Source organism: Mytilus edulis, chromosome 1 (assembly GCF_963676685.1).
Source record: "Mytilus edulis chromosome 1, xbMytEdul2.2, whole genome shotgun sequence".
NCBI classification, from domain to species: domain Eukaryota; kingdom Metazoa; phylum Mollusca; class Bivalvia; order Mytilida; family Mytilidae; genus Mytilus; species Mytilus edulis.
The window spans coordinates 64,195,150-64,208,381 of record NC_092344.1 but is presented as its reverse complement, the minus strand read 5'-3'; the positions used below and the strand labels follow the sequence as shown (position 1 = coordinate 64,208,381).

The following is a 13,232-nucleotide window of genomic DNA, read 5'->3' as shown; positions in this document are numbered from 1 at the left end:
ATTTCTAATTTTGCTTTAGGATATATACACCGTAGCATTACCAGAAGACACTGCTGTAACATCTATTTCGTTTACCCCATCAATATTGGCATCAGATACTGACGATACTGGAGTAAATAGTCAAATCACATATGTGCTGACAGGTACTTACTCAGTAGAAATATTTAAATCACACTATTTTCAAAGAAACAATTTGTATTGAACTGTAAATTTAACTGACAAAATAAAACATTGAACTCACAACAACAAAAACCAACCGTAATAAAAGTTCTCAAATGACAACACTTGTAAAATGACTGCTAAATACTTATGTTTGGTCTACTATTATGAATGAAAACATTTTTGAAGGAATATAAAAAAGAAAACACGAAAAACTGAGGTATTGATTTAGTCACGTTTAGTCATGTTTATGGTTGTTCTTGACAGTCAAATTACGATAAACCTTTTTAATCGTTAAGGTGGACACACAACTACTGGCTGTGAAATGTCTGTCAACTCCGGTACTGGGATCATTTCATTAACAAATAATCTGGATTATGAAAATGAGGCGTCATGTACTGTGATAATTGAGGCTACGGATGGTGGCACGCCTAACTTAGTAGGAACAGCTACAGCCATTATTACTGTTACTCCAGTGAACGAGTTCACTCCAAGTTTTACTGGTCTTCCATACAGTAAAGATGTTTCAGAGGACACTGCAAGCGGTAAAATGCTTAATGATTTCTTACCTGATGTTTCACCCCTAAAATATCATTGATATTCTTATGGTACACGTTGCGGTAAACATCTATCTTCATTATCATATACAAATAACTCATAAAAAGAATGCCTCGCATTTTTCATGACTGAAGCTTCGCTTTTTAAAATGAGAAACCTGAATATAAAAAAAATGAAAAGCACCAGGGATTTAACAAATAAACAGAAAGAGAGTGGTATTATATAAATTTGTTCTATATCCTAATTGACGTACGCCATTAAATTTGGTCAGGATATTTTAATATGTACTGTATATACTTACTCACTTAATCTCTTATAAACTATGACTACTGTATCAATATTTACTTATATAAATGTCCGTATTGAATAGAATGGGGGTCTTTAATCAAAATTACATGTTTGCTGAAAAAACAAAGCAACAATTTCTATGTTGATTGTAGGAATCCAAAATGAATTCTATTGACACTTAAGCTAAAAATAAACTAAAAATTAATGTTATAAACAGTAGACAATTCGACTTTTGGTGATACAACTTGCAATATATTTTAATAAAGTAATATGTATTCAATACCAACCGCTTTAATTGGTAGACGTGTTAGAATATTTAATTACATATGCTATTATTTTAGGAACGTCCATATTTACAATAGCTGCTACAGATGCAGATAATGGGGATGATGGTCGAATTGAGTACTCCCTGACAACGCACACTGATATTTTTAGTATTGAACCAACCACCGGAGTCATACGGCTTTTGACAGGTCTAAACAGCGAAGCATTAAATATATACACGGTGGATGTCAAGGGGACTGACCTCTCGACCACTTCCCGATTATTTACTACAACGTCTGTAACAATTAATGTCCTTGATGTAAATGAATTCTCCCCCAGTTGTATCAACGTAGTAACGATACGATTATCACCACCTGTTGCTGTGTCTGATGTTATATACACTTTAAACTGTACAGATGGTGACACTGGCATAAACGGTCAGATTAACTACGGGTTTGTTACTGGTAATACCAACTCGGACTTCAGCATTGCAGGAAATGGAGACGTTACAGTGGCCAATGTACTAAGTCAACAGACGTATGATTTAGAAATCCAGGCGTCAGATCAAGCAGCTGTTTCAAAAACGTCAACTATATATGTTAATGTCATTATTGCAACATCTCCAACTTTTACTATTCTACCAGACACAAAAGACGTTAATGAAGCGACATCTGTTGGAACAGTTGTCTATACTGTAACAGGGAATTCTGCAACTTCTTCGAAAATATTCTCAATCACAACTGGCAATGGAGATAATAAATTCACCATCAATTCGTATACCGGAGCTATATATCTTCTTAATACACTAGATAGAGAAACAATTTCTAATTATGTTCTCACAATTCGTATATCGGATGATATTAGTGCAACATTTGCAGATGATACTTTGACATTGAACATCACTGACAGTAACGATAACTTTCCAATATTCTCAGCCGACTTTTTCAACATTCCTATTGTGGAAAGTGTACCTCCGACTACAGAAATTATCGATTTGGTAGCGACAGATGCGGATACTGGAATAAATGCGAATATTGTTTATGATATCACGAACGGAGATCCTAGTAGTGTTTTTACTGTTAATTCCGTGGGGAAATTAGTCTTAAATTCTGCTCTTGACGTAGAAACGATATCGTCATACATACTTGTCGTAACAGCTACAGATGGTGGAACACCGCCTCTTTCGGGTTCAACAACATGTTTCGTGACAATTTCTGATGTTGATGAATTCCCTACAGAGTTCCTTTCAACTGCTGCAGGTGGAATTTATTCTACATCACTAGCAGAAGATACGGCCATAGGAGCTAAGGTTTTCAATATAACAGCACAAGACCTTGATGCTACGGCAAGCATCACATATTCAATAACTGCTGGAAATAATGACCAATCTTTTGTTATGGATCGAGATACTGGTTTTATCTATCTGAGTAAGATGTTAGACAGGGAAACAAATGCAGCATATAGTTTAACAATACAAGCTGACAACGGGTTAGGGGATACATCAACGGCTACATTTAACATTCAAGTAACTGATGTCAATGATAATCAACCGAAATTCACACCATCAACTGGAAATTACAACGTTGATGAAAATGAGGCTCTTGGGGCTCTTATTGCAACAGTTATTTGTACAGATGCTGATGATGGACTTAATTCTAACCTACTATACACGTTAACAGCAGGAAATACCGCTAATGCGTTCCGGCTTGACGGAGCGGTAGTTGAAGTCAACAGTGCTTTGGATTATGAAACAACAAGTCAGTATATTCTTGTAATAGAAGCCAAGGATCAAGGAACACCACCAAGATCTGCATCGATGTCAATTATTATTGATGTGAACCCAATATATCCTCTACCAGCATTTATCGCTGGTACTGATACTATCTCGAAGTTGGAAAATACGATAGTGGGCACAGTAATTTATGATTGTGATGCAACTACCGTTGGTGCAACTGAGGGTATCGCTGGTGCTCTAGGAGATTTAAACTACATTATACAGTCTGGAAATGATGAAGGCAAATTTGGCATAAATGAACATTCTGGAGAAATACAGGTAGTCGCTGCATTGGACAGAGATACAACTGCAAGTTATACACTTTTAGTTAAATCTGTTAATCGCAATGATGTCACAAAGAAAGATTTCTTCTCTCTCACAGTGAATGTAGGGGATATAAACGATATAACGCCTTCTTTTGGTAGTAGTGAATACACATTTTCGGTAAATGAAAATGCAGCTTTGAATACTGTAGTTAGTACAATGACAGCTTTAGATGGCGATGACGGAGCTAATAGTGCGATAGTATATTCATTTACAGCTGGTGAAAACATGATACATTTTGCTTTATCTTCATCAGGGGTTATAACCGTCAATTCTGCCCTCGATGCTGCAACGCAATCTTTATATTACCTAACTGTATCAGCTATAGATGGAGGAACACCATCTTTAACTGGAACATGTAAAGTTAGAATAACTATTAGCGATATAAATGATCAAACACCATCATTCTCTGCAGCTATGTATAATTTAAGCTTATCGGAACTTGTCAATGTAAATGACATTGTTTTCCCGTTCCGAGCCAGTGATGCAGATACCGGACCATACAGCATTATAACGTATAGCATTGCGTCGGGTAATGGTGATTTTAGGTTTAGCATTGATCCTTTGACTGGTGATTTGAAATTAGCTGGAATACTAGACCGCGAAACAACAGATAGTTACGTTCTTGAAGTACAGGCAAGTGATAGTGGCATACCCGTCAACACTGGAACAACAGTTTTGACTATAACAGTTACAGATGCAAACGATAATGACCCTGTATATACGTCTGGTCCTGGAACACAAACTCTATATGTGACGACTTCCAGAACTTCTGCGGTCGGAACCAATTTAATTACCATCACAGCAACAGACGCAGATATAAACAACAACGGACAAGTTGAATACTTCATAATTAGTGGTGATCAAGATTCGTTGTTTAATATTAATACTATCAGTGGAGAAATAACAACAGCAAACAGCATCGTACCTGCTAATGATGTATATCAGTTAGTAGTTCATGCCGTTGACAAAGGTTCAATAAGACGAACAGCTACAGCCACTGTTCAGGTCACCGTTGATCCTCCATTGACTCCAACTGCTAATGATTATACATTCAATGTCAACGAGGATGCAACCATTGGAACAAATATTGGCACAGTTGCTCCTGATCCTGTACATGCGCCTGGAGCAACAATGGAATTTTCTATAATCAGTGGGGATACAAATAATGACTTTGCAATACATCAAATAAATGGACTAATAAGTACTGCAAAACTTCTTAACCATTTCACCAAATCAGAGTATTACATTACCGTGTTTGTTGAAGATCAAGGAGACACGTCGATTAAGTATAACAAAGCTGTTCGTATAACAGTCGTCGATGTTAATGATAACACTCCTGTTTTCCCAGTTTCAAATCATGCTCTATCAGTCGTTGAAAATTCACCAGTAGGTATATCTATTGGCAGTGTTACAGCAACTGACAACGATGTTGGTGTATTTGGTACAATAACATATGAAATTGATCCAACAAATACGATAGCCACTTCTTTGGTAACGGTAGATAACTCAGGAAAAATTTCATTGATTGCTTCGCCGGATTTTGAAGCTCTTACTTTTTTCTCTTTTTTCCTTTTCGCAAAAGATGGTGGAGTACCATCTTTAACGGGAACATCTACAATTAACGTTAACATTATAGATGTTAACGATGTAGATCCATCTGTCGTTGGCAATCCTACACCAGGATATTTTTCTCTCGAATGTCCATCGAATGCAAATACTAGAGACGTTATTACGATACTAGAGCCAGATGATTTTGGGATAACTACGTCGACAACGGATACAGTGCAATACATTACAATGAACGACCGTGGAGTATTTGATTTTAATACCACATCAGGAGAATTCTATGTTAAAAATTCAAACTATTTATACGATCAGACACGTTACATTATGTGGGTAGTTTTACGGGTACAGTCGGCCACTGGACAGTCGAATGGAACATCTGCTATGATCAGAGTTGACTCTGTAACACCCAATCTACATCTGGTTGTTCTGAAACATAGTGTCACTGCAGATGTGGTAGAAGCTCAAAGGTCAGTTGTATTTGGGTTGTCATTTTAAAAAAGTTTCTCATAAAAATAAGAAAAATCATATTCTATCATAGATACATAATAGAAAAATCTTTTTTACATGCATAAAATTGAAATAGTTGCAATTGTCAGAACAATAATTATATAATTTAAACATTCAATTATTAAAAAATAAACTGCTAAATCAAAGTGGTGATTTTACATATAATCAATTCTTTGAATATTAAAGGAATCAGTTGAGGGCATCTTTACAAGCAATCTTTCCCACAAAGCGAGTTGAAATATGGAGAATCGATGGAATATCAGGAGCAAGGCGACGACGACTGCTTGCATCTCAGTGAGTACATACTTTTATAAGAACTGGTCGGTCAAATGTAGAGATCTTATTAGTCCTAAAAAATTAAACATTGTAAAAACGAATATGTCTTCAAAAGGTATTTTCATTTCTGTTCTTTTTTTTTTTTTGGAGGAGTAGGTGTCGTTGGAATAGCGCTCATTTTTCATCATTTTGTCTAAAAATATTTCAACAAAATGTTAATCTTAATAAATCAAATTAATACTAAGGCTTTTCTATCTCAGGATTACCTTAAGTTACCTGTATTTGGCAAAACTTTTAGGAATTGTGGTCCTCAATGCTCTTTAACTTCGTTTTTTATTTGGCCATTTTATTTTTTTTGGATTCGAGCGTCACTGGTGAGTCTTAGACGAAACGCGTGCTGGTGTAAATACAAAATTTAATCAAAGTATTTATGATGAGTTTATTTGGCCGAATGTATGACAGTTTAATAGTTGTTATTGTTTATTATTATCATTTCTGAGTTTATATCACAACATAAGGGCCTAGTTACTAGTAGTTAAAACATAATTTGGTATATGCTTGAATCACGTACGATTATCCCCATGTTTTTATTACTAATAGTGTTGATCAGTCTTTAATTTCCTATGGTATGTATACGAGTGAAAATAACATTGAGTTGCAATGACAATCAGATCAGCAGATAAAAGTTAACTGTACTCAATAGCAAATAGTTTAGTGCAATCGGGAACAAATGTCCTATTTGTCTGTCGTATTGACGCCAGTTTGTTGTTGAAAAAAGTGTGTTGTCCGCTAGACATATATATGTTTTGTCGTTGGGGTCCCTTTATAATAACTTTATGTATAGCAAATATCATCGTTTTCTTACCTAGTATTTGAGTAGTTGCATGCAAGATTTAACAATTTAGAGTTTTCCAATGAAAATTACCTATGTAAGTCATGTGACTACCAAATGACTGACCAAATTGAAACCAAAATGTAAAACCGATACTTTAATAATATTTATTAACTCCAAGGAAAATAATAATACACGGTTTCAACATATAATCACGTTGTGTTAATTATATATATAGCTCTTTGTTGAAAATAAGCTCATCATAGATACCAGGATGAAATTTTGTATTTGCGCCAGCCGCGCGTTTCGTCTACAAAAGACTCATCAGTGACGCTTAAATCCAAAAAAAAAAATAAGGAGGCCTAATAAAATATGAACCATTCTGCTTTTCCTTTTTGAACTGGTGAAAACTGAGGTGAAATGACTATTATATGTTTTATATTTTATTTTCTTACTCACAAAGTATGATGTATCATAAGTTTCATATTAAATTGGTAAAATATTGACATTCGGTAAAACAGAGCTACACATTTACCCTCCATATTCATATATATATATATATATATGTATATAAATATATGTCTGATGATCATTTCAGGTCGGAGACTACATTTTATGTTGTGGAAAGCACAGCAGCAGACACTATAGATGGAATAGAAAATGAAAAGAATTTCATGACGCAGTCTGATTTACTTACTGTATTAAGTCAAGGCGACGGAACACCTGCATCTGTACTCGAAACTGCTGCGTTTACGTCATTTCCAGTGACGTCAGTGGAACCTTATGTTGACACAACAACTTCTTCATCTGAAAACTGGGCACAGACTACCGTCGGAATAGCTGTTATCACAACCATCATATGCGCATTAGTCCTTTTGGCACTCATTTTGATATTGTATTTCTGGTTTACCAGAAACACGGATAAAGAATATAGGTATAATATTTTTTTAATATATAATTAGGGCATATATAGATTCTACAATTTCAAACTAATGCTTTGAACTTTTTTAATTGATATCTTTTCCCGGTGTAATATAAATGCTGGACAACAGGTAAAATGTGTCTACTTCAAATCACTCATGTTATTAATGCTGATGATTGTATATATCTAGCTATTCAGAAACTATTGTATGTGTGGTCGGGAGGTGATATGTGTAGACAACGCCTGGTTTTCATGTTGTTGTATGAGTGTTCCTTGTATTGTCCAAGGCAGTTGATTAAAAGTTCGGATGTTTGCAGTGACGTCTCATATTTTGGTGATCATGGTGTTTTCATATACTGAGAGACTTTTCGTAAAAATTCTGGATATCATGGGTTGATCTGGGCTGTTATTAAGTGTTATCACAAATGTTAAAATGTGTTATGGTTGCGTTTTCCCGCATGACAATGTTAGGGAAGGAGTGAGATCTAAAAGTTATAGTACTTGCCAAGGCATGAATCTTGTCAACGCTTGCTTTTATCACATCTTTGAAGATATAAGACTGCATGTTTGCTGTGCTGCTCGCAAAACTGAGCAATCTTCATACTAAATGGTGTATCATGTTCAAACAGTATTCTACTTTTTAATAGTACATGTATGTCTCATCGGTTTAGGGGACGAAATGTTATAAATATGTTATTTTTCTATTTAATTAGTTATCAAAGGTACCAGGATTACAATTTAGTATGCCAGACGCGCGTTTCGTCTACATAAGACTCATCAGTTACGCTCATATCAAAATATTTATCAAGCCAAACAAGTACAAAGTTGAAGAGCATAGAGGATCCAAACTTCCAAAAAGTTGTGCCAAATACGGCTAAGGTAATCTATGACTGGGATAAGCATGCAGTATCATGTATCTGTTGAAAGTGCTGTTCATTGGCAAATTCGGCTTAACCTATGCTTAACTTGGATCGTTTACTACTTATATTCTCACTTTTCCTTAATGTTACAATCAGTCAATATATACCTTAATATGGAAAAAAAATAAAAGTGGACGTTTAATGATATTCAAAAGAAATTAGTACGGTTGGTTAGTCGTTTTGCTTTTTTGATACAGGTGTTTATTTGCTCCACAATTTTACCAATTTATTTATTTTGGAATGCTTATATGTGTAAATGAGTAATGTGACTCATAATTACTGTCAGCGGACTATATTGTTATGATTATATTCCTAAAACATTTATTTTCATTAAATTTTCATTTTCAGTTTTGATGACAAAGAAGAGAACTGCTTTAAAAGTAAGGCTATCTATTGTTTATGTACAAAATATTTCAAGATATTGCAATACATCTATATATATTATGTATATGTTTTAGTAATTGGCAATTTGTATTTGTTCATTTAAAGATTGCATCAAGTTTATAAATTACGTATTTCACTGATAGGTATTTGTCAAGTGAAACATCATGAACTATTTACAAACAATTATTCTGGAGCATAAATATTTTTTTGGGATAAAGATGATGTTTTTCTCTCACGACATGAAAACATATACATATTATATTTTATGTACGTATTTAGTAACATGCCTACACATTGTTACATTGTGCTCATATTGTTACATAATTGTTCGTATCTGTCACACACAAACTTGCTTGTATCTAATTACGAGCAAGGGTTTTCTTTGAAACGGGTGTACTATCCTTGCAATACCACTGCCGTTTAAGAATGACAAAAAGCGTTAAAACCGCTAATTTTAAACTATTGGGAATTATTTTTGTTTTAATTTGGATAAACAAAATTTATTGTGTACCTATAATAAGGTATAGTATGTGACTGTGTCTTTGTATACAAGCTTTGTTGCTTTTTTCTGGGATTTTCAATGTGCAAATTAAATATGCCATTTTTAAGACAAATAAAATAAAACTAAAGATAACGAAATCGTATTATGCAAGTGTTCACGAGAATCTTAAAGGTTCTTTTTGAAAAAATGAAATTTATTACTGATTACAATTTACTATCGCCAGTACACACGTTCTGTAATATTGTAGATAACAATGAAAAGATTCCTTACTTGTATGCAAACAGCCCATTAAAGGTAAGAAACATTAATAATACTAGTAGCTAGTAGATGGGTATACATGAAACGGAAACAAGAAAGATGGATGGTGCATTCGAATGCACCTTTCCAGGTTTATGTCAAATATGAAAAAATAAAGTGAAATACTAACTAGTATAATGAAACATAATGAAACACCAATATACCAGTTTCCGATGGTAAAACTTGCTGTGAATGCCATGTTTTGGTCTTGCATTGTTGCTGCGTATGAACTGCCTTTCTTGCACATTAATTTTTGTTGTTTTTGTATAGTTATCTCATAAAACTTTAGATAAAGGATACAACAGATACAGTTAGGTCGGTCCCATATCTTGCCTAACATCTAAAAATTGACAATGAGGGTCGGTTGAGAAAAAAACTCTTTTCGACAAAATAGATGATTTCAGCTTCTTAATTGTAAACTTTAATTTTGCAACAAAATTCCAACAGTGCCTCCATGGATATAGAGTATATATCTCCCCTTTGGTACAATATTTCAAATAATGATTTCCTTGATAGAAGGATGCTGCTAACAAGTAAGCTATTAAACCAAGAGGGAAGTTGAAATCAAATTTTATGGACGCTAGTACGAGTTGTTTGACCGTTGACGAATATCAGTTTCACATATGACGACAGATATGTTAAAACGTCGTTAGCACAAGCCTATCAACCTTTCCCCAAATTTAACTGAATTAGACTCATCTCCGGGTTTGTATTTTGAAGAGCAACACGGCGAATATCACATGTGCAGCAGGATCCCCTACCGTAGCAACTGATTTTTGGTTGTGTTCGTGTTACTCCGTCTTTTTTTTCCCTGGCGTCGTCTGAGTATTTTCGCCTTATAAGTTATACTTTTGGTATACTTTGCCTCTCTTTCATCATTGTGTCTATTCGTTGTTTTTTTTTTTTTTTTTTTTTTTTTTTTTTTTTTGCAAGAACGTTGTACACTGAACTCCCAGTTACAGGATCTGCATTTCCTAATGGAATGTGTGCTTCAATTTTTTTGTTATTATTGTTTATCCAATTTATTTCTTTTTTAGCTCACCTGGCCTAAAAGGCCATGTGAGCTTTTCTCATCACTTGGCGTCCGTCGTCGTCGTCGTCGTCGACGTCGTCGTCGTCGACGTCGTCGTCGTCGTTAACAATTTTTCAAACATCTTCTCCTCTGAAACTACTGAATGGATTTGAATGAAACTTAACATGATTGTTCCTTAGTATATCCTGCACAAAATGTGCGCTTCGATTTTTGATCCGTCAAAAAACATGGCCGCCGTTACTTAAAATAGAACATAGGGGTCAAATGCAGTTTTTGGCTTATATCTCAAAAACGAAAGCATTTAGAGCAAATCTGACATGGGGTAAAAATGTTCATTAGGTCAAGATCTATCAGCCCTGAAATTTTCAGATGAATCAAACAAACCATTGTTGGGTTGCTGCCACTTAATTGGTAATTTTAAGGAAATTTTGCAGTTTTTGGTCATTATCTTGAATATTATTATAGATAAAGATAAACTGTAAACAGCAAAAAAGATCAGCAAAGTAAGATCTACAAATAAGTTAATATGACCAAAATTGTCAATTGACCCCTTAAGGGGTTATTGTCCTTTAATGACAATTTTTCACAATTTGTTCATCATATTTGCTAACTTTAAAAAATCTTCTCTGAAACTACTGAATGGATTTGGTTAAAACTTAGCATGGTTGTTCCTTAGATTATCCTGCACAAAGTGTGTGCTTTGATTTTTGATCTGTCAAAAAACATGGCCGCCGTTACTTAAAATAGAACATAGGGGTCAAATGCAGTTTTTGGCTTATATCTCAAAAACGAAAGCATTAAGAGCAAATCTGACAGGAGTAAAAATGTTCATTAGGTCAATATCTATCAGCCCTGAAATTTTCAGATGAATCAAACATCCAATTGTTGGGTTGCTGCCACTTAATTGGTAATTTTAAGGAAATTTTGAAGTTTTTGGTCATTATCTTGAATATTATTATAGATAAAGATAAACTGTAAACAGCAAAAAAGATCAGCAAAGTAAGATCTACAAATAAGTTAATATGACCAAAATTGTCAATTGACCCCTTAAGGGGTTATTGTCCTTTAATGACAATTTTTCACAATTTGTTCATCATATTTGCTAACTTTAAAAAATCTTCTCCTCTGAAACTACTGAATGGATTTGGTTAAAACTTAGCATGGTTGTTCCTTAGATTATCCTGCACAAAGTGTGTGCTTTGATTTTTGATCCGTCAAAAAACATGGCCGCCGTTACTTAAAATAGAACATAGGGGTCAAATGCAGTTTTTGGCTTATATCTCAAAAACGAAAGCATTAAGAGCAAATCTGACATGGAGTAAAAATGTTCATTAGGTCAATATCTATCAGCCCTGAAATTTTCAGATGAATCAAACATCCAATTGTTGGGTTGCTGCCACTTAATTGGTAATTTTAAGGAAATTTTGCAGTTTTTGGTCATTATCTTGAATATTATTATAGATAAAGATAAACTGTAAACAGCAAATATGATCAGCAAAGTAAGATCTACAAATAAGTCAATTTGACCAAAATTGTCAATTGACCTCTTTAGGAGTTATTGCCCTTTAAAGACTTTTTTCACAATTTGTTCATCATGTTGACTTACTTTAAAAAATCTTCTCTTATGAAACTGCTGTATCAATTTCAGCCAAACTTAGGCTAAATGAGTTTCAGAGTTTCAGAGTATCTAGTATAAATTTTATATTTCATTTCCTTGTATGTCAAGAAACATAGCTCCTATGGCTAAAATAGAACATAGGAGAAAATGATTTTTTTTTGCTTTTGAAGAAAATAGGACGATTCAAAGAACATTTAAATAAATTGAAAAGCCAAAATAATCATTGATGAGAGATTAAACCAAAAAAATTCAGGTGAGCGATTCAGGCTCTTGAGAGCCTCTTGTTTAATTTGTGAAAAAGGGTGGCTCTAGCATAACCCCCACGTAATAAATACTAATATATATATACAAATTGTTCGTTTCCTGTTATTTTTTGCCATTCACAATTTCATTCTAAGGTTAAATTTTTATCACTATTCGGTTCATTTCCATAACATAAGGAATACAGATCTTCCATGTTATTTCAGATGGAACTACCACCCGAACCTGTCCTTCCAAGATCAAGCACACCTGTGCTTAAAGGATTGCAAAGTAAGTAATTTATCGTATTCACGGTATTGCTTTTTGATCAGCAAATATTGAATTGTCACCTATAATGAGGGTCTAAATGGGGTTTTACAGAAAATATGAGAAATATAAAAATAAATGGTTGATAATTAGAATATTACATAATAATTGACCAAAATAAGAAATAAAAATTGAAGATAATGGGTGTGAAAATTTAAGAAAACAAAAATAAATGAAAACCTTCTATCAATCCCTATATGCTAGCTCTTTCTGTAAGATAACGGTTACGCTTTAATGTGTTTAATGTGTGGGAATAGAACATTAATTTTGTTGACAAAAACTGTATAATGTAGACTTTCAAACTTATCAAAACTGCAAATAGCAAAGTGATTTTTATAAATAAGCAAACGAGCTTTCAAAAACTTCTCAAACCGAACCATTTTCTTGCTTTATGGACAGTTGAAGAAACCTTAAACATCAACCTTTTATTTGTATTTC

At 33.9% G+C, this 13,232-nt stretch overlaps 1 protein-coding gene across 1 annotated transcript; it reads left to right on the top strand.

Moving 5' to 3' along the window:
* The first annotated feature begins 464 nt into the window (after positions 1 to 464).
* On the top strand, positions 465 to 8,976 carry LOC139526950 (protocadherin Fat 4-like). Its single transcript, XM_071322173.1, has 6 exons — positions 465 to 704; positions 1,347 to 5,403; positions 5,630 to 5,737; positions 7,150 to 7,485; positions 8,742 to 8,773; positions 8,921 to 8,976. The coding sequence occupies exons 1-6, from the start codon at positions 485 to 487 to the stop codon at positions 8,974 to 8,976; spliced, it is 4,809 nt and encodes a 1,602-aa protein (XP_071178274.1). The 5' UTR covers positions 465 to 484.
* Positions 8,977 to 13,232: the final 4,256 nt, after the last annotated feature.

Bases quoted from the DNA above. Each gene is read 5' to 3' on its own strand.
- LOC139526950 (XM_071322173.1), top strand. From the start codon at position 485: ATGTCTGTCAACTCCGGTACTGGGATCATTTCATTAACAAATAATCTG. The intron at 705-1,346 runs GTAAAATGCTTA...CTATTATTTTAG, and splicing joins TTCAGAGGACACTGCAAGCG to GAACGTCCATATTTACAATA. The intron at 5,404-5,629 runs GTCAGTTGTATT...TGAATATTAAAG, and splicing joins GATGTGGTAGAAGCTCAAAG to GAATCAGTTGAGGGCATCTT.